The sequence below is a fragment of the Macrotis lagotis genome, chromosome 5, assembly GCF_037893015.1.
Source record: "Macrotis lagotis isolate mMagLag1 chromosome 5, bilby.v1.9.chrom.fasta, whole genome shotgun sequence".
Lineage (NCBI taxonomy): Eukaryota > Metazoa > Chordata > Mammalia > Peramelemorphia > Peramelidae > Macrotis > Macrotis lagotis.
In genome coordinates, this window is record NC_133662.1 from 248492227 (window position 1) to 248514804 (window position 22578).

Genomic DNA, 22578 nt, shown 5'->3' on the forward strand with positions numbered 1-22578 from the left:
TCACAAGCCTTTCAGGTTGATCTCCATTTTACAGTTGAAGGAACTGAGGCAGTTTGCTCAAAGCCAAAGAACTAGTATGTGTATGAGGCAGGATTTGAATCAAGGTCATATTGATCCAGATTCACACTCTGTCTACTGGATCACCCAACACCATTTACTCCCAAGAACACACAAGTTGTAAGTGCGGGAAACAGGATTTGAATGCAGGTACTCTATCTCCAGACCCAGGTTTCTTTTTACTGTTTCATATTTTTTCAGGTCCTTTTTGGCTTTTTCTTAATCATTTCCCTTTCTTTTCCTCATTACACCCATGATGGGGTCATAGGGGTCATCCCTGTGGCAGTGAACTGAATTGAACTGACAGACAATTTGCCGCAGACCCTCCCTACCACCAAGAAGCAGGAGGGTTTACCCAAGACACAAACTCGTCACCTCTAATTTTGGTAAGTGCTAAAACATGTTTATTTCACAAGGGATGATGCAACAGCTAAGAAGGAAGAGTCCAAGTCGACCATGAGTGCTTCACTCAACAATTCAGGTCTCCTACAGGGATGCAATTCTTGGGGAGGGGAAAACAGAGCAAAGAGAATGGAGAGATGGGGAAACTCTATACGAAGGGGTCCTGTCAAGCCTGAGGCTTCTCCATGTCATCTGGGGCCACAGAGGGGACTCATGTTTCCTTCCAGTAAAATGTGGCCTTGGGTGGGGAGTCCTCATCCACCCAACCCTTGCCTCAGGTGTCCATGTCCCAAGCCAGGTGAGAAGGTGAAGCAGCAAAGCCAGCAGCACTTAGACCTACATTTCCTAAGTGTACACACACACACACACACACACACACACACACACACATACACACACCCATCCACACGTACATACATATACACATATATATTAACTTTGATTTATAAGTGTACCCTAACCAGAGGGCATCAGAAAAATTATTACTCCTAAGACAGGAAATCACTGCCTTCTCCATCCTTAGCAGAGTTTGGGATGGAAGTATAGACACAGGCATAAAATAGCTTTAGTCTGCACAGCCCCATAGTCCCATGGCCTCATTGGGGGCTGCTGTTCTAGGCCCAGGTCCCAAGATTCTGGGATAAAGTCTGAGCATCAGATCATGAGGTTCCTGGGGATCACTGAAGTCTCCGGTTTTCTCTCGATGGGTTAGGTTCCAGAGAGTAGAGCAGGCTGTGAAGTTTGAGGACTCCTCTCTCATGGTGGGGTATAGAGATGCCTTTTCTTCCTCTTCCTCCAGAACAAATGAAAATAGTTGACCAGTTACTGCTTCTCAGTCCTCAAAACATGGAGCATTACAGGTTTGATTATCTGTAAGTAACCCAGACCCAGTGATATGGGTTTTTCCAAGCTGATTTCTTTTCTGACTCAAGTAAGACAAGAGGCATCTTTATTCATCTACTAGAAGCTAGTTTTGTTTTGTTTTGTATTTTACTTCTCTGAAGGAGGGGCTAAAAAGCCTCTAGAAACAAGGGGAGGTCCAACTTGGCATAACCCATGTGGCAAGCATTTAACCTTTAAGTGCCCGGAACCCCCAGCTTCCTTCTGGCCATGTGTTTTGGGTTAGCTCATACTGAATGGCCATGAGTCTGGGTGGGCTTGGGAACATCCACCCTAAGTTGGGTCAAACAGCAGAGATAGATACCACTTGGAAGGCTTTGTAGAGAAGGAACATTTAGGGACAAGGATGCATTTCAGGATTAAGGAGGGCTGAAGAGCCTGGTTTCTTCCCTAGGGTGGGGATGAGGGCTAATAGATTGGGGAAGAGTTTAGTATCTTTCTTCCATAGAGGCTGAGGAGCAGAGGCCAAAACTGCTTACCTCAGTCACTAAGAAAGGTGAAATTTAGCTCCTATATAAAAAATATTAAAAAGAGACATGACACCAGCGACTGGTCCAAAGGAAAGAATGCTCTTTGTCTCTTTAGATTGGGATGCTTGAATGTTTCTGTGTGTGTGTGTGTGTGTGTGTGTGTGTATGTGTATGTGTCTGTCTGTGTGTGTGTGTGTGTGTGCATGCTGGTGGAGAAGGAAGAAAAGAGGAGAAATCAGGGGCAATGGGACATTTTCTTTCCTTTGAATTATCAGCATCCCTGGCCACAAACAGCAATAGATTTTCCAGAGCTGAAAGAAAGGATGCTTTCCTAGATCAAGGGCAAGATGCCCCAGTGAATAATTCTGAGCAAACCCATTGAGGGATTGTCTGGTCCAGGTGGGATCCCTCCAATAGAAACTTCATTGTTTGATGATACTCCCAGAATGGAGGGTGGGGAACTGAACATCAGCTTTTCCACCCGTGAGAGATGAAGTGGTCCCACAGAAGACCCCAGAATACCAACTAAGCCCCTGCATGGCCCTTTCTCTCCCTCCCAGGATCTGGGAGAGACACATGCTCGCTGAAAGAGAGCAAAGGGAAGCCAAGACAGGTTCTAGAGGGCAGGGCTCCCCAGCTTCCCCTTCTCTACTTTATGAAGTTTTTAATCGTCCATCTTTGCCCTGTGCAGCTGCGGAGGATAAGATCGATACTGGGCCGGCTATCGACTTCAAGGCAGCGGCCTGTCCCCTTATTCATGATGGCTCCATTCTGCAGAGAGAGAGAGAGAGAGAGAGAGAGAGAGAGAGAGAGAAGGTGGGTGAAAAGGCATGAAAAAGAGAGGTATAAAAGAGAGACATAGGTTTAACAATGGGATAAAGGGAGAATAACCAAGCTCACCATATAATTTGTACAAAGCTTCAATGCCAGAGTCAAGACCCCTGAATTGCCATCTTGTGGTTTCCTAGGGGCTCATTTCCTGAGCCCAGAGCTGAGTTATGTATTTACTCTTTCCTCACCAGCAGGATTTTTTTAAGAGAGATTTTTATTGATGTCCTTTATTTTTCTCTCACCAAGATTTTCTCCTGTATCCTTCCCCCTCCTTCCTCACATATTCCTTTTAACAAAGACTTTCTAGCTTTTTTTAATGTGGAATCCAGAACTGGACCCAGACTGAAAGCTGAATGGAATACTAATATGTTCAAAATGATTCTCCTAGGATGATGACTCATCATGATGCAGAGAAGGGAAAAAAAAGGCCTGGGGTAGGAGCCAGGAAAACTAGATTTGAGCCTGAGCTCAGATTGGCTGGTAAATCACGGCTATGTGGCCCTGGCAAAGTCATCATCTCTATGGACTATATTTTTTCATGCCATTTGGAGAGAAATGATGGTAATAATTATTATATTAATATTCTTCATAATAATAGAACAGGGCTTTAAAATTTGAAAGCCACTTGTTATACAGGAGATCCCAAAAGTCTTAGGGCAGTTTCATCCTTGAAAAGTTTTTAAGAAAGTCTGTATTTTAACTCAGTTGAGCCCCACCTTGGGAGGAGGCCCAATGTTAATACATGCATTTTACAGGAGAAAACTGAGTCTGAGAGAGGTTAAGTGACTGGCCCTAGGATCACAAAGCTAGGCAGAATTCAAACTCAGGTTTTCTCTATTCCAGTCCAGTATTCCAGACCCTGTGTGACCCTGGGGAGGTATAGGAAGGGGATCTAACCTGTATGAAAGTCCAGCGTTTGTGTAGACTGCTCTTGACCTTGTCACAGTCCAGGAGTTGGGGGAAGCGACTCTTGGAGTTGTCCACGAGGCAGCGGGTATCTGGGAGGAGGGTAGTGGTCCCCAGAGCACCCAGGTGCAGGAAACCTTCCCTGGTGTATCGGGTAAGCTGGGGAAACAACACAGTTAAATAATACTGATGGCAAAGATGGGAAACACTAGGACAGCTTTATTGCCCTAAACATGAAACTGTATATATTCACCATCTACCTACATAACAGTGGTGCTGATCCATCTTGAAGCTGGAGTAGCCCAAGGCCAACACATTTGGTGAAAAGAAAAATCATCCCACAGCTTCCCTCCCAACACACACATATTTTTTTTTTTCAATAGAACCATGTCTTTTCCCTGCTCTGAGTACTGGATTTGAAGCCAGGAAGACCTGACTTCAAATCCCTGGATCTGAGGGATCTCCTTTGATGGATGAAATCCATCACCAAAAATATGATCTGACAAAGGAGACTGAGAAGGAACAGCTGACCTCACAGAGAATATAGAGCCATGAAAACCTAGGGACATGTAATAAGGAGGGCATGATCAAATGCTGATCACAAGAATAAAGATGGAGGAGAGGCCAATGGAAAGAGAAACTGCATGAAATATTGTCTCTGTTCTGCAGGGAACTCATATTCTCATTCACAGCTGAAGGTTTCAGCTTTAAGTTAGATGGAAAGCTTCCTGAGGGTCCAGTGGTCAACAGATGGCAATGTGTCTTCCTTAATGTCATCTCATTACTATCTGATATTCAAGCATCTGACAATGCTTTCAAGGAGTTTAATTAGAACATTGGAAACCAGATGGCAAAGGACTGAGTAATAAATGAAGAAAGAGGCCATATGTTTTCAATAGCTTTTTCAAAGAGATTGGTTGTTATGGAGAGGAAAGAAAGAGAATGATAGCTTGAGGATATGGTATGGTCAAGTTTTAAAGACCTTTTGGAGAATGAGAGTAACTTGGGAATGTATGTAGGAAGTAGTGGAGACAGGTGATAGAGAAAAGATGGAGGTTAAAGAGAAAAAGAAATGATTGTGGGACTGATCTGCTAGAGAAGACAGGATACGATGCACCAACAGAGAAGGAAAGTGTTACCTTTTCAACAAAGACTGAAGCAAAAAGAAAGAGAATGAGGGATCATATCAAGCAGGCCTGAGAGGGCAGCTTTAAGGGGGAAGGAACTTGCAGTGAATAGCCTATTTTTATTTAATTTTTATTTTGGTAAAGTGGTGAGAACAATAAGGTGAGAACAGTGAGGCTGAAGCCCTTGGTTAAGGGGGTGGGAGTTTTGTGGTATGTGTAGAGAAAGAAGAAAAGTCTGGAATGGTCACAATGGAGTATTCCTAGAATGTAAATTGTGTTGCTGTTATTTATTCTGCCTCTTCTTGATCCATTTGGTTTTCCATTTCCTTCTCTAGCTCATTTTACAGATGAGGAACCTAAGGGAAAAAAGTAAAGTGACATTCATATAACACTTTAATAGTCGGAAAGTTATGTGTTTTCACTTGATCCTGACAACAACTCTGGGAAGTAAGTGCTCTGGGACTGAACCAGTCTTTCACTGATATGGGTGACCTAGGCATCCTCTATCTTCCCTTTGCTTCCCAAAGAAACTCAAAGAAAATGCTATTTAAACTTTTTTCCCTCTAACTTTCACTTATTTCTTAATTTCTCACAATCCCAGACCTACCCCTGGCCATCTTTTTATCTGGGAAGGGAACAGGAAGGCACATCTGCTGAGACAGAGCATCAGACACAGACTAGGGGTCTAGGATTTCATCTCCTGGTCAAGTGTGAGCTAGCAGAATGGCTACTGTTATTATTATCTCCCTTTTACAGGTAAGAACACGAAGGCAATTAGAGGGAAATGACTTGCTCAGGGTCACATAACTCGTAAATAAGGATTGGAGGATGGGTTTTTGAAATTTATTTTATTTTTAACTTATGAAGCAAATATAATAAAATATATAATAAAAAGAACATGAAACTGCAAAGTACAATTTGCTCCTCCTTTTAAATAGATAAGACTGGATTTAAACTCAATTACATCATTTGAAGTGGACCAAAGCAAGGTGGCTGGAGATGAGTAAGAACAGAGGAGGCAGGTTGTGAGAAGGATCTACGTATGGGACTGGTCCAAGGGGTGAGGGAGCAGTTGGAAAGTAAGAGGCAAATCCCTTAGCTTGTCAGTACTCCCACCCAACTCTCTAAGACAAGGAACTTTCCAACAATTCCCTGCTGAATTTTATGGTTGGCATTTTCTCTCTAGGAATTCCCCACAATGAAAAAATCAGTGCTCTACCTCCAAAACAAAAAGTCCACATTCCAGGTCCCTCTTTTGGTGTCTTCTTTTCCTCCATGATTGGGAGCTACATGAAGGTAGAGACTGTGTCTTTGCTGCTCTTTTAATTTCCCCCGTGTCTCATACAAGATTCTCTCTGCAGCATTTCAGAAGCTGAAATGCTTCTAGATGGCTTAGCAGATAGATGGACTTGGAGTCAGGAAGCCCCAAATTCAAGTCTAACCTCAGACAACTCTGAGCTCTGTAACCCTGAAGTAAGTAATTTAATTCAGCTCCTTCTAATAAAACAACTACTCCCACAGGGTGGTGTGAGGATGAAGAATATTTTTATTAGGGTTTTATTCTACTCTAAGCATGGGCATACAAATAAAAGATAGCCCTATGCTCTCCAAGAGCTCCTATTTTAAAAGGAGAGAATAAATATGGAAGGATTGTCCCCAGTCTTTAGAGCAGAGTGGCAAAGGAGATGTCAATATCTCTTCTTTAATGCCATTAAATTAAAGTGCTACCTAAATGCTTGCTATTAATGTTAATGAGTATTTGTTGAATGAATGAATTAGTAGTTGGGTCTGCCTTTGGTTTCTGGCAACCCTATCCTACATGATTCTCAGGTAAAATCATGATAACTGGCAGTAGTTAGCCAGAACTGATGGGGGGGGGGTCAGTCTTTCTTTGACCTGAGTGACCCAAGCCTCCTCCATCTCCCCTTTGCTTCCCAAACAAACTCAAAGAAAATGCTATTAAACTCTTTTCCTCTAGTTTTCATCACTTCTCAATTTCTCATGGTCACAGACCAATTCCTGGCCATTTGCTTATCTGGGAAGGGAACAAGAAGGAAACCATGCCGAGACAAGGGGGGTCAAATGCCCAGGGAAAAAAAGGGTCAGTTAGACTTGGAAAGGCAAGCTACTAAAGATTTTTCAGGAGGAACATGCAGAGAGGAGATGAGTACAGTGGCAGAAGGAAAGATGGATTGGACTATGAAGACAATGAAGATGGGAAGACCTGCTAGGAATTATAGCAAACATCAGGTGAAAGCAAGGTGGTGGTGGGGGGAATCTGGGGCTTCATCTCCTGGCCAAGTGTGAGCCAGGACAGCAGCTACCATTCCTGAGAAGGAGGGATGGTGGGAATCTTTTAGGGAATCTTACTCTCTGAGTTTAATGTCATTAAATTGATTAGTTGTTCTCAAGAAACATCCAGATTTTAGCTGTTTGACTCTAAATTGGTCTCAGACTAGAACAATTATGAAAGACAAAAGAGGGACCCATTTCAATGGAAGAGAAAATCAAAGCTCCTCCTGCTACCAATCTAAAGTTGATCAGATTTAAATTCACCAAATGAAAAACAATGAGTTACCCCAGGCAGCCATGTGTAGTTCAGGGTAAAGATAAATCCAGGTACTTATTGAAATGGTGAATCAAGCTATTTTTTCAGCCTAGGAGCAAGGAGCATTTTGAACATTAATTAAATGAGCATATCTCATTTTCATATCCATTTCATATCCAGATGTTTAAAGGGAGGAATTAATTCACACTGAGAGCTGTGTGTCTGTCTGAAGGCTATCAGTCATTTAATCAAACAATAAGCCTTTATTAAGTCTGTCCATTGTACTAAGCACTGGGGAAACAAAGACCAGAGTGGAACAGCAGGCCCTGCCCTCAAGGAATCCTACATTCAAGTTTGGGAGGCACAAATATTTGTTGTTATTATTGAGTAGTTTTCAGTTATGTCTCCAAAATTCCATCCAAGGTTTTCTTTGCAAAGATACTAGAGGGGGTTGCCATTTCCTTCTCTAGATCTTACAGATGAGGAAACAGAGGTAAACAGGGTAAAGTGATTTGTTTAGGATCACATAGCTAATAAGTGTCTAAGGTCAGATTTGAACTCATGAATAGGAGTCTTCCTGACTCTATCCACTGTACCACCTAGCTGATCACATGCATGCAAGAAATTATTTGACATATCCAAGGTCATCTAGCTAGGATCTAAGGACTACAGCTAGAAGAGGCCTACAAGTCTAACCCTCTCATTTTAGAGATGAGGCAACTAAGGCCCAGGATAATTAAGAAACTGTCCAATTTCATAGTGGAGATGCGCCAATTCCTCTGCTATTTTCAGATTGTGAAGGGTCTCGAATGCCCAGAAAAGAAAGAGTCAGTTAGACTTGGAAAGGCAAACTAAAGATTTTTCAGTAGGAACATGAAGAGAGGAGATCAGTACAGTGGCAGAAGGAAAGATGGATTGCAATATGAAGAGAATGAAGATGGAAAGAAATGCTAGGAATCATGGCAAAAGTCAAGGTAGATTATGATGGATCACTACAATGATGGGCAGTGGGATCAGAGGAGGAGGGAACAGTTTAGAGACATCTAAGGCTAAATGACAGGGACTTGATGAGTGATTGGATGTGGGAAAGTAGGAAAGTTGGGAGAGTCAAAAATATCATCAGAGACTTTGGTGAATGGGAGTGCTGCTAAAAGAAACAGAGGAGTCAAAAATGGAAGAAGGAGGAAAGATTTCAATATGTCCAAAACTGAATTTTTTCTCTTGTTTTACCACATCATCCCCCTCTTCCTAATTTCTCACTTTTAAGGGACCCAGGCTGATAATTTAAGGGACATCCTTCCTTCATCCCTCTGCAACTTTCTTCCCCTACCCAACCACTTGCCCAGTTTGGTCAATTCTACTTTCATGATATCTTTCATTTTCATCTGGTTCTTTCCTTTCAAATATCCATAACCTAGAAAATACCTTTGGAGTCTGAGAATATGAGTTCAAATTCTGCCCATGAAATTGACTGCTTGAGTGACCCTGGGCAAGTCAATCTCTCTGGGCTTGATTTTCCTTATCTGAAAAATAAGTGGGGTCAGACTATAGAATATTCTGACTCCACAGATCTTTGATCTTGTGACTTTAGTTCAGTCACCTCTTCTCTAAGTTTCCAAATTGTTCTCTCTTCCTCTAGTCTCTGACCTCTCCAATCCATCCTCTAGCTAGCTATCAAAGTAATCTTGCTAAGTCTTAGAGCTGGCTATGACGCTCCCTACTCAAGAAGCATCAATTACTCCTTATTCTAGGCTAAAATATAAACTATGTTAGAATTTAAAGTCTGCACAATCTGCTTCCAATATATCCAATCTAATCTATCAACCTATTACGTATATATAAATATATATGCATACATATATTCATTCATTTATTCATTTATTTATTTATATCCCTCCCCTGAATGCATTGCATGAATCTAATGTCTTTGGATACTGTGTTTTCTCCTCCATTCAAGTTAAATCTCATTTAATGAGCCTTTAGATACTTGGTTAGTTTGGTTCTAAGCTCTTATTATTCCTCTGGGAACATACTCAAAACCCTTCTACTTGAATAGAACCTGCCAGAGGTTGGACATAGCATTTTCTCTGGCCGCTCTCCATGTCTGGTACTCTCTTTTCCTCCTCATTTCCATCTCCAGTTTTCCTTCAAGTTCCACCTAAATCACACATTTTTTAGGAAATTTCTTTAGGAAACTTTCTCCAACCCTTCCCTCCATTATTTCTTATATACCCAGCATATAGATTGTTTGTTTTCTTCCCCAATTAAACTGTGAACTCCTTGAAGATACAGACTTTTTCCTCCTTTTTTACAATGTCCTCAGCACTTAGAAGAGTGTTTGATACACGATAGGTATTTAATTAATGTTTACTGGATGAATGACTTTGAGAACCAAGATAAGTCCTATTTATCATATCTGACTATAACTTGGATGTCAGCCTAGAATCAATCTTTATAACCCTTTAAAATCACTAGAAAAAAATCACTTTGTTAGTCATTGACGCCTCAATGCAACTGAGTTTGAGCTTTTTATTGAGGGCAGATAAGGAGAGATACTTGCTTTTATTGCTTAGTCATTTTTTTCTGTTATGTCTGACTCTTTTTAACCTCAATTGGGTTTTCTAGGCAAAAATACCAGACTGGTTTGTCATTTCCTGACCCAACTCAATTTACAGGAAACTGAGACTAGTGGGATTAAATGACTTGCCCAGGTCACATAGCTAGTAAGTGTTGAAGTCCAAATTTGAACTCAGGTCCTTCTAACACCTTTTAACTGTAGCTCCATTCACTGCATCACCTAGCTGGGCTTATTCATGTTTTAATATGATCATACATTGATTTAGTTCATACACTGTTGTGTTTCTAACACTTATGGGGATGTCCACAATGCTGAGCTAGATTAGAGCTATTATCCCATAGAAGAGTTACTTGTTAATGGGAACCGACTAAAGACAAGTGACCTCCGCAGCCTCTGTAAAATGAAGAAGTTGAATTCATTGTCCAATGTCATCATACTATGTGTATTTCTTTGATGTAGTGATCTATGATTGTGTGACCTGAAGTATGCTCAAGAAGGATGTTTTGCCAGTTGGAGAAATGAGAGGAGTGCTCTAGGGTGGCAGAAACATTGATCAGTTTGCTACTAGAAGATTTAGTTTGGAATCATAGCTTTGATACTTATTAGGAAAATGATTTGGGGAAACAGGTAACTCAGTAGATAGAGCACTGGGCCAGGAGTCAGGAAGAGCTGAGTTCAAATCTACCCTCAGATGCTCATCATCTGTGTGACTCTAGGAAAGGCACTTAATGATGTTTGCCTCAGTTTTCTCATCTATCGAATGAGCTAGAGAAGCAAATGGAAAGCTGCTCTAGTGTCTCTGCCAAAGAGAATTCAAATGGGATCATGCATTGGATTTCACTGAGGGGAAAAAAGTCCACTTTTGTAAAATGAAGGGCATGGACTCAATGATCTCTAATGTCCCTTCAAGATCTCTATCTATGATTCTAAACAGATTCTAAATAGAAGTAAGTTCCAAGTAGAATCACAGACTTGGGCCCTACATAACCTGAGCAAGAATGGATCACACTTCCTCTTTAGAATCACAGACAAGGGGTGGCTAGGTGGCGTAGTGGATAAAGCACCGGCCTTGGAGTCAGGAGTACCTGGGTTCAAATCTGGTCTCAGACACATTATTATGTGTGGCCTTGGGCAAGCCACTTAACCCCATTTGCTTTGCAAAAACCTAAGAAAAAAAGACTCACAGACAAATGTTGGAGTTGTGAGCTAATCCAATCTTTCTGGAAAGCAATTTGGAATTATGTCCAAAAGTCAATAAAACTGTGCATCCCCTTTGATCCAGCAACACTACTACTGGGTCTGTATCCTGAAGAGATCATGAAAAAGGGTAAAAGCCCCACATGTACAAAAATATTCATAGTAGCTCTGTTTGTAGTGGTAAAAAGTTGGAAATTGAGGGAGGTCCATCAATTGGGGTATCTGTATGTGATGGAATATTATTGTTCTATGAGAAATCATGAGGGATGGGATTTCAGAAAAGCCTGGAAAGACTTGCACGAACTGATGCTCAGTGAGATGAGCAGAACCAGAAGAACATTGTACACACTAAGAGCAACATGGGGTCATGATCAACCATGATGGACTTGTTCATCCCAGCAATACAATAATCAAAGACAATTTTAAAAAGACTAGTGATGGAAAAATACCATCCTTTTCCAGAGAAGGAACTGTGGAGTTGAAATGAAGACTAAAGCTTATTATCTTCAATTTTTAAAAGTTGTCTTATCTATTATGTAATTTTTCTAGCTTTGATGTTTTCTTTCTTCTGTTTGGTTCTGATTCTTTTCTCACAACACATTCAATTTCGATCTATGCTTAGCACGGTTACAAATATAAAGTCTGTTTCAGATTGCTTTCTATCAGGCAGAGGAGGGAAGGAGGGAGGGAGGGAGGGAAAAAAGTTGTAAAACTCAAAGCCTAATAAAAAAAATTATTGGTAAAAATTATTATTGTATGTAGTTGGAAAAATAAATAAAAGATTTATAAAAACGAATCACAGACAAAATGGATTCCTGTTCCTCAAACATACGTGCATACATAAAATCTTCAGCTCCAACTATTCCGAGGGAAAGGCATCCCAGAGAGTTACACCAATATACATAGCAGGACAAATAAATAAGACTCAAGACTCAGCATCCCAGTTCTGTGGCCCTTTTGACTCCGCCCCAGTCTGCAGAACTTATAATACATTTCAGAACCTAACTTCTCCAGGACTAAACAGACTGATTTAGAGAATATCAACCAACACCATAGTTGTCTTAAATTGATCAGCTTCTAAGTAGTGAAACTGGGACAGGATTTGAAGCGATTTCCTCTAGGAAACAGCAAGCAATAGTAGTGTCTGAGTTTGGCATCCTTGGTCCTGGTGTAATTTCATCATCACCTTAAAGGATATAACTGTCCTGCCTCCTGTGCTGTCTTACATCAAAGACCCCGTATCAATAGACTTCAGCTTTCCTATGCACTTTCTTCCAAAAGCACAGACCACCACCTCACTATGACTTAGCCAATGGCTTCAAGAGATACCATCCTTCAATGTACTGATAAGGCTTTTCATACTGGGAAAGACTGGTCCTTAGGTTACTTTTGGGAGGGTAGGAGGATGGTGAGTTCATTGGTACTCAGAGAGAAAGCATCATCTAACCATGTATATTGTGACCCCATTTGGAGACTTCTTGGCAAAAATACCGCATTGGCTTGCCATTTCCTTTTCTAACTCATTTTACAGATAAGGAAATACAGACAACCAGGGTTAAATGATTTACCTGAGGTCACATAGCTAGTTTCAGAAGCATGGTCTTTCAGGATCTAAGGTTGTCTCTGAGCTGTGGTAAAGAATCAGAATAAGGCATTCATAGACATTCCTACACTAAAGAAATTGCTGATTAACATTTCTTTTTTTTGTCTTTGTATGTCCACTGGCTCATAAAGTACCTGGCTGCTTTACTTCATGGCTTACAGAAAATCCCATCTTCCACAGGAAGTGTTCCTTCATCCTCCTTCATTCTAATGTTTTTCCTCAGTTCATTATCTCTAATTTATCCTATCTATAGCTTTCTGATACATAACAGTTTTCATGTTATCTCCTCAATGAGACTGTAAGCTCCTTGAAGGCAGGTTGTCTTTTGCCTTTCTTTGAATCCTCTACAGTGTCTGACACTTAGTAGATGCTTAATGTTTATTGATTGACATAGAAGTGCTGAATAATTGTTGAGTTATTGACTTCTAAGAGGACATGTTAGACACAGCACCCCCAAAGCTCCCATTTGACATAACTTCTTGAACCCAGATCTGGATACAGAAGTAGAAATTTGCATATGGGTACAATCTGACAAGATTCGTTCATTTATTTGAAAAGCAATATCGAATATCTACTATGTGCTGATCACTGTAGCAGGTACCTGAGATACAGAGAGAAATATGAAACAACCTGTGCCTTAAGAAGCTTACATTTGATAGGGAAACAATACTCTTCCCTGAAAATTCCTTAATTTTATTTACATTTTGAATATTGGTATGCATGCATAGGCAACTACCTCTGATAGAATATAAGCTTCCTGATGGCAGAGACTATTTCATAATTGTCCAGTGCCTAGGGAAGTATCTGACACATAGAGTTCTACTTATAGAATGACCAAAGAGTAGATACCATTGCAAAGTCAATACAAAATAATTCCTAGGGATGGGGGAATCCACAGACTTTTAAAGGTGGGGGAAGATGAAATCAGGATGGGACACAACCCTAGAACTTATCTTTGAAGGAAGGGGGGAGATCCAGAACCCTGTATCCAACATGAGATCAAGGGAGCATTTACCCCATTCAGGAGGACTTAGCAAATTGAGTACAGAAAGCACATGGAACAGAAAAATTCTCCCTCCTATCTATGAGGAAGGGGTGAGGAAGATGTGAGTGGACAGACTTGGTTCTGCAAGAGTATATTGACCTAAAAAAGGGGGGGGGGCTAGGTGGCATAGTGGATAAAGCACTGGTCTTGGAGTCAGGAGTACCTGGGTTCAAATCCAGTCTCAGACACTTAATAATTACCTAGCTGTGTGGGCTTGGGCAAGCCACTTAACCCCATTGCCTTGTAAAAACCTGAGAGAGAGAGAGAGAGAGAGAGAGAGAGAGAGAGAGAGAGAGAGAGAGAGAGAGAGAGAGAGAGAATATCGAAAAGGGAGATATGCAAAAATATGAACCACATTGGTACCACTTCTGTTGGAAGGAGGCAGGGCAGTTCTCCCATGGATAGTGTCATTTTTTAGTTTGGTCTATAACTTTTCATTTTGGCTTTAAAGCCTTGTGGTTAGGAGCTGTGTGGATGGTAGGAAGGTTGTTTGGAGGACTGGAGCTGGGGAAGCTCCAGATTGAGAAAAGCCAAGGGGGAACTCCAGAGACTACTTAGAATATTGAAGGAATGGTCATTGCAGGAAATGAACATTTTCCTACATGCTTGGCCACTGATCCTGAAAGAGAAAGCCCTTGGCCCAGGGGGAAGCAAAAGTATCTTTCCCAAAGCTCTGAAAACTAGCCAGATTCCAAATACAATTAGTCCTCCCTTAGAGGGTTTTAACAAGAGCACAAAAAAATGAACCTTGAGTCTGAAATGATCTAAGAGACAAACATGGCTATTGTCCCACATTAACCAACCTGGGCAGACAGGACAGATTGGCTGCAGTGTCTACTGACAATTACAGCTAGATAAATAAGGCCCAGGAAGCAAACAGCCACGAACCAGCCTGAGCATACTGGGAAATCCATTGGATTGTCCATAAAAACAGGGCTTACGGTAGCTTTAATATTGAATATCCATTTCATCACTTTGAAGCAGGAGCCGATACTCCAAGCAGGCCTAGCTGCATGAGAAATGAGGTTTCCGCAGCTTCTGTTTAGAGGGAAAACTGCCGATGTCCACTGATTTACACCTGCTTTGGAGTGAATGTATTTATTTATAAGTGCGTGCAAGGCTACATTTTAAAGCCGCACGTCGATGAGTTTTGTGGCTCTGCAGAACAAAGGTTTCATGGGGCTACTAAATATATATGTGTGTGTATTTAAATCAAATAAACCTCCTTCAATGTCTTGGGACTGGGTAGAACTCATCTTAACCCAGTCAGCTATTTGGGGAGGGAAAACCTTGACAGAGTAGCCAGAGAGACATGAATTGATGGGAGACATCTGGAAGATCCAGTTCTGAGCACCAAGCACTTCTCTCTTTCTAGTTTCTCAGATTCTAATAATAATGATGACAATAATAAAACTAAATAATACAAATAGGAGTTAACATGAATCTGGAATTTACAGGGGATCTCATCTGAGCCTTACAATGACCCTGGAATGGATGAAGGTCGCCCAAAGTAGAGTCAGGATCCACATTCATTCTCTCTGATTCAAATCCAAAACTCCTTTCATGTGCTCAGAACCTGGGTTCAAATCTTGATGCTGCTATGACTTGCTACCTGTGGGGTCCTGGGAAATTATGTTCCCAGATCTGGACCTCAGTTTTCTTACTTATAAAATGGAAGGATTAGACTAGGAGGACTCCAGGATCCCTTCCAGATCTGAATCTAACCCATCCCTTACATCACTCATTCCAATATGACTTTATTAAGCTTACTTCTCTCCAAGGGCAAGCCTAGCATCTAATTTACTTTTTTAACCTTTTATTTCTTGGTACATACATTATACTAAGAAGTGCATTCAGAGTCAAATTGAATTGAATTCTCCTTTTTTTTCCTCCATGAAAGGAAGAACCCTTGAAGGGTATAGGAAAGCCCAGTTCCAATCCTAATCCAACCTTGTATCCCCGTCCCATGGAGACTAGGATCAATAGAATGCATAGAGGGACAACAATGGAGGGAAATGACAGCCATGGGGAGGGGTCTCCAACCTCTCCACGTCCTACCCTTCTCTCCTGCCTTCATATCTGAAATCCTCACTCCTTTGGGGGAAGGCTCAATTCCAGAAAGTCCAAGATAAATTCCCATGATCAGCTTGGGAGGTGGTATATCACAGCCAATTAGCAAATCCACAAGATGAGCTTATTGAGTAGAAAATAGGACCAAGGGGAATGGTGGGGTGGAAGGGGGATGAGAATAGGTAAGATCTGAGGGAAGGAAGAGAAACAGTACTTGGGGCTGGCTGGGAAGGTGGGCGATGGGTTCAAAGGAATCGCAAAAAGGAGACTGGACAGAGGGTGAAGAATGATTTCACCCACTTCACAAGTGGGCCAGGCTAATTAAGTTTGTAAGGAAGAGGCTTGATGCCTTGCAGGCGATATAAACTTTCATTTTATTATTTTTAAAAAATCATCTTTATTTGTTTCATTTAATATTTTCCAATTACATGTAAAATTGCTTAACCATAATTTTTAAAAATTTGAATTCCAAATTGTTTTCCCCATTTTGCCCCCCCCCCACCTCTCCTTAAGAGATAAACATTTAGAAATAAAACTTGAAGGTGGGAAGCTATGGATGTAAAATTTTGCCTAAATAAGAGAAGGGTTGGGGCCAGGTCTACTGAGCTGAGACTCTCCAGTAGCAGGTGGCTGCCATATTGTCAGTATTATTATGATGAGCCCTAAGGAGCAGGGGGCACCAGGTTGTCCAAAGAGGAGTGAAAAGGCTAAGGTCAGAACAAAGCAATTAAGCCCCTTGTGTCAATAAGTGAGTCCTTCTTGCTTGGGTCTCTGACTCCAGGCCCAGATATGGCTAAGGTGCATCTTTTAAATGGTCACTCTAGGACGGCCTTACTCCCTTTTTCCTATAAACCCTTTTATGCTGGTCCAGTGGATGAAGATCATATCCAATTCCCCCACGGTATGGGAAAACGATCCTCCTCTCTCTTCTTTTAGATCTCAAGCTATGGGTCTGGAGGCTTTGCTTCGACTCTGTTTTCTTTGCCTTTCTCAGTTTCAGGTGCTGACAGTGGTCTCCATCCAACCCAGGGGCTTGAATCATGGTGACCTTGGAGCCAGGATTCCAAGCAGCAGATTGGAACCCATTTGCACAGCAGGAACCCCCCCCCCCCCCAAATCCAAAGGACCTGGAACCTGAGCCTGAGGGAAACTTAAGAATCAGAACATGGTGCTATGTTACATAGGAAATGAGTCAACCCATGAACCCAATCTTTTTCTTTCTCCAAAGACCAAAGTGGTGTAGACAGAGTTTTAGGCCCCACATGTCAGGGAGTCAATATGTATATTTGTGATTATATCTTTGATATAAATATTTATGAGTAAAAACTAATCTGACTGTTTGTGGTTAAATGAAACACCATCGAGTGTTTGGTGGGTGTAGGGCACCTGCCTCCTACAGAAGTAAACATCATAGGTGCAAATTGGTGCCATTTGTAGAGAGCTTCATTCTTTCCTATCTTTCTTAAGTTACTAGAGAACCTTGAGGAAAGGTAAGATGCAGCATACCTGGTTGGCCTTCAGACAATGGGACCACTAGTCAGTTATACATTATATAGTATCATGATGCAAAGACCATCCTACAGCCTCTATTTCTTCCCTTTCTCCAACTCCCTATACTCTCCCTGGAAATGTAGCTTCCTCTGCTACTTCACTGGATTGTCACACTAGTCATTCATTTTGGCATACTTCTGGAATTTCTAGTTTTGGAGGCACAGTCTTGCTTCCCTCCTTGTCCTGGCCTGAGAGATGCAGCTTGGGCTGCATTTACATTCCAGCTAGTAGAGTACCCTTGGCCCTCTTTGGGGATCAGAGGAACAATCCACCCCTCCTTCTACAGTCCCGCTCTACTCTGTTGCTTCTGCCTCCAACACTGTGATCAATGACAGATTGATTGTCCCAGAAACTGTCCTTCATTTGAATATTGGGCCTTTCTCATCATAAACTGTTTCCAGGGAGGGTCCAAGCACACAGTTGGACTATCTGAGCTCAAGGTCTGGTCCTTGACCACGTGTTTCTATGGAGGCTAACCCATAATTTTCCATCAGAGAAATGGCCGAAATCTCAGTTCCCATCCACCGTAATTTAACTTAGGGGGTTCCCAGTGGTTGATAATAGCTTTTCACAAATTGATATGGCAGAACCTCTACTTTGGGGCCATTAACTCTCAATGTTCTTCAGATTTTCAATCAGAGTTTTGGAAATATAATTAAGAAGGAAGGGCAGGACTGAGGGAAGGGAAAAAATCAATCACTGAATTTACAAATGACTATAATTTTGTAGGAGGGGGGATAAAGAAAACACATCCTGTAATCCTCTTGGGAGGAGAGATTTCCATTGTTAAACCATCCTCTTCAAAATGACAGTTTGGTGTGGGGATAGGGATTTTCTGGAAAAGAGTGAGTTGACTTCCTTATTAGTCTCATTGATATAACCTTAGTCAAGTTCTGAGTCCTTTGTTTCTCCATCTGTAAAACTGAAGGATCTGCAGGACTCTTGGAAATAGTATGACTATGATAAGTGATGGAATGTTTTATGTTCTTAGGAAAAGGAGTCCATAAGCAATGAAGAATATGTCAGAAGGGGACGCTAGGTGGCGCAGTGGATAGAGCACCAGCCTTGGAGTCAGGAGGATCTGAGTTCAAATTTGACTTGACACTTAATTACCTAGCTATGTGGCCTTGGGCAAGCCGCTTAACTCCATTTGCCTTGCCAAAAACAAAACAAAACAAAACAAAACCCAAAAAACCAAAAACCTAAAAAAAAAAAAAAAAAAGAATATGTCAGAGATTTGAAAAGGTACAGTTTCCTTATGGAAACAATTGATGGAATGAGAGAAGAAATAACTTGCAGAGGCTCAAGGGCTCTGCTATACCTACTCACATTATCTACTCACATATGTGAACATGTGTATATTATACAGGGATTCAGTTCTGAAGTTGGAGGATCCCAGGTTCAAATCTTGCCATGGTTACTTATTCCTGTGTAACTTTTGATAAATCATATAACTCTCTAAGCCTCAGTTTCCCTTCCTGTAATATGAGCTTTGATTCTATATTTTGTTCCTCATTACAATCTTTTTGAGGTAGGTGCCATTATTCTCATTTTATCGAAACAGAATCTAGTCCAGAAAAGAGAAATTACTTTCTAATTAGTTGGAAAGCCTAGACAATTATCCACTTAGTCCATCTTTCCACAAATATTCATGAAGAACCTGTTATGTGGTAGGTGTCAGAGATACAAAAGAGATAAGGAAGTACATTATGGGGCCCTATATCTAAGGGCATGGATCATGGCAAGTTCATCTTTCTCTCCTGTATAAAATATCAGATAATAACTAGCCATGTGACCTGAGACTTGTCACTTTATTTCTGTCCGCCTTAATTTCTTCAACTGTAAAATGGGGAGCATAACTCTGCCTCACAGAATTGTGTGAAAAATAGATGAGAATATTTCTGACACTTAATCAAGGGTGGTACCTTTCCCCTCCCCCCCCAAGACTTCCACTTTTGGAATCATTCTCTTCCTTTCCTTATCATACACATCCTGGATAGTGTCTTTTATGTCACTTCTTGGTCAATCGATACACATTTACTAAGCATCTTTATGGATCAGCTATTAATGATATGGATGAAATGATCCTTGGCCTCTTGAAACATGCATTTTATGGAGGAATAGAAGATGCACACATAAGTTTATATAAAACAAATAAATATAAATATATTTGATAAATATATAAATAACTATAAAATTATAGATAGCAGGGCATTCTGTCACGCAAGTTTTATCACTGACCATATGACATTGCTTGTTTACGTCCACACACATCTCTTTCAGAAACCTTGGGTCATCTGCAATCTCTGGGGACTGTGTTGTTTTAGGATTGGCAGTCATGGAGCAAATAGCAATTCAAGAAACTACTGGGCTAATAGAGTAAAATTCTGATTCATTAAAATGCTTAGAGAATGAAGTCAGATCTGATTAACTAAGAATTAACCACAAAACATTTTTGGACTCAATTTAAGTAATTTGAATAATGCTAATTATTATAATTACTTATTAGGTTACAAGCTCCTGGATAGCAGGTTCTGTCTTTTGTCTCTTTTTGTATCTGCCAGAACTTGGCAAAATGCCTGTTTTATAGTAGTTGGCTAATATATTTTTTATTGATAATACCTAACATTCCTAGTTCTTTAAGGTTCCCAAAGGGTGTTCCATATGATTGATCCTCATAACAATCTTTTTGAGGTAAGTATCATTATTTACAGTTTGGGAACACAAATCTGAGAGGAGTTAAATGATTTGCTAGTGTCTGAGACAGGATTTGAACCCAGCTCATGTGTGTCCAAGTTCAGCCCTCTTCACCACAGCCTTAAGGCTGTAATACCATAAGAGGTTGCTTCATCCAAATCCCTCATTCTACAGAGGAGGAAACTAAGACAAGAGAAAAGATGTGCCTTTCTAGTTAGTAGCAAAACCATTCCTCTTTTCCCTTCCCCTTCTTTAAAGTATGGATGAGATCATCTCTAAGACCATTTTCATCTCTAGACTTCTCAAGTTTCTTCTCTCAACCTTTCTCTTCTTTCTGCTCTCCTCTACCTTTTCTTTCCTTCCTCCCTTGCCTACTGAACACAGAGGCCTCCCTTTTCCCACACCTTCTTCAGAAAGACTAATCTAGCCATACCCATGGGTGTTTCTATCAGAAACAACCACCACCTTAAGGAAGCAACACGTGGTCTTGGTCTGGGAATTATTTCAGAAGGTATATTCTCTTCCTCCCCTCCTCAGATATCTCATATTCTGTTCTTTGATCCCAAAAGTAATATTGATTCTAGTCTCAGAGACTTTGGGTTCAAATCCTGCCTCTGATCTCGAGTAACCTTAGGCAAGTATCTTGACCTCTGTATTATCAACTGTAAAATGGAGAAGGAGGGGAGGGAGGACCAGATATCTCTGAGTCCCTTCAAGTTCTTAGAGAGTTAAGATTGCAAGATGACCCAAGACAGATGAGGAGATGTGTGTTGGACATATATAAGTGGTATCATATTGCCAATGATGCAACTTACATGACAGAAATGGTCTGCAATTTATATTTCGATATTTATTTATAAATTTATTAAATATTGAATTGTCTCTCTGGGTCTCAGATTCCTTACTGGTAAAATGAAGATTTAGATCCAGTGATCTTCCTACCCTAAGGCCACGATGCTATGATTCCTTCTAAGGCAGGACCCATAATCATTAAAAGCATTATGGACAAACAAGTACATTCTAGAACTAAGAGGGTCAGAAAGAGGAAGACCCATTTTCCCTTAGCCTCCCCTCCCCCAGATCCTCTGCACATCATATAATCAACAATTTTGAAAATCCACTCTTCCTGACTTAGAGCCTCTCCACATTTCCCATTTCATTAAGGTTCCAAGGAATGAGATCATTTTCATGTTCTCGGCTCTGATTGCCATCCTCTTGGTACAAACACTCCAGCCTCTCTCTAATCAGAAGAATGACCCAGGAAGCCCTGCCTTGTCATTCTGAAATCAATTCTTCTGGGTCTCTTAACAATTTAGGGGAGAATCTGTCCTACCTTCCTTTCTCCTTTTTTTTTTTTTTGACTGTTGTTTACTTGGACAATAGAGTGTAAGCAGATGCTGATAGAGATTAAGGAGGGCATGGCAGACATGGTGGTGATGGTGGAGGGAGGGGAACAAGGCTGGCTCAGTTCTATCCTTCAGTTTGCTTTCCTTGTTCTCATGGCTGACCTTAACTATATATCCTCTCTCATGATTCTTGCTTCTTTGTGATATAGGAAAGTTAAAGGAAGTCTAATTCTGTAGATGCTTTTTTGACCTTTGTGGGCAGCCCTGAAAAATAATTTAGGTTCATTAAACTGGTTTTTTTTTGTTCTTCTATGGTGAAGAATATATCTAAGTACTATGGCAAGAAGGAGGTGAATGAGGAATTTCAAGTGAATGAGGAATAGTTAATGCTCAGCATTTGACTTGTAGTTAGATAGAGGTCTATTGAATCAGTCTGGTATTAGCCTAAGTATAAAAAAATTCCCTAAAAAACTTGGAAAGAGTGAAAGCCATTGGATAAAATGAAAAGACACTAAACAAGATTTATGTATATTGGGACAGGTTGGGGAAAGTCCGTGATACATTGTGGGGTCTAGTCACTGCAGGTCACTGCAGCCTGCAGCCTGCAGGAGAGAGAGGCTATGGCTAGTCCTCTGAGAAGGAATCACCAGGCAGAGATGGGGAAGGGAAGATGAAAGAACCTCTATCTCCTCTTCTTCCTCTGACCAGGGGATGATAGTGTAGCTTGAAAGGTTGGAAAATTTGCAATTTCCAATGAGTGTCCAGACAAAATCTCTGGAAGAGTGGTATCTGAATAGGACAAACTACAGGAAGGTAGCTTCAGGACTTTGTAAGGAATCCTCTCACCAGGGGCTCTGTAAGGACCCCACAAATTTGAGACAAAAGCAACTTGGAATCATGAATTGCTTTTACAACATATTTTCTAAGTTTAAATCTACTTTTTCCTGGACTCCCTATGACCTTGTGGATAAGCATTTCCCAATTTAGGGATTTTTCACATGAACTTTTCTTATTCAACTACCTTAGTGAATACTCATTTCTATGAGCTAATTAAGTCTTGGTGGCTAATTATTCTCTAATGATAATCAATGGTGGGAAACATACCAATGGAAGCTTGGGAACAATGACATTAGAAAGATGCACTAACTCTTCAAGATTCCCCCCTAGAATCCCGAGGAGGAGAGTAGCTGGTCATCCTCTGGGGACCTAGCCTGCCAGGATAATTAGGAATTTGAGATCATAGTCCCAGA

General features: G+C 40.9%; 1 protein-coding gene across 1 annotated transcript in view; it reads right to left on the bottom strand.

Moving 5' to 3' along the window:
- Positions 1–448: 448 nt before the first annotated feature.
- Positions 449–22578, bottom strand: part of GALNT17 (polypeptide N-acetylgalactosaminyltransferase 17) — a 449443-nt gene continuing 427313 nt past the window's right edge. Inside the window, exons 10-11 of the mRNA XM_074189333.1 lie at positions 3558–3725; positions 449–2600 (exon numbers count right to left, since the gene is read on the bottom strand). Of these exons, the coding sequence (XP_074045434.1) occupies positions 2478–2600; positions 3558–3725 (291 nt within the window). The 3' untranslated portion in view covers positions 449–2477. The remainder of the gene's footprint in view (positions 2601–3557; positions 3726–22578) is intronic.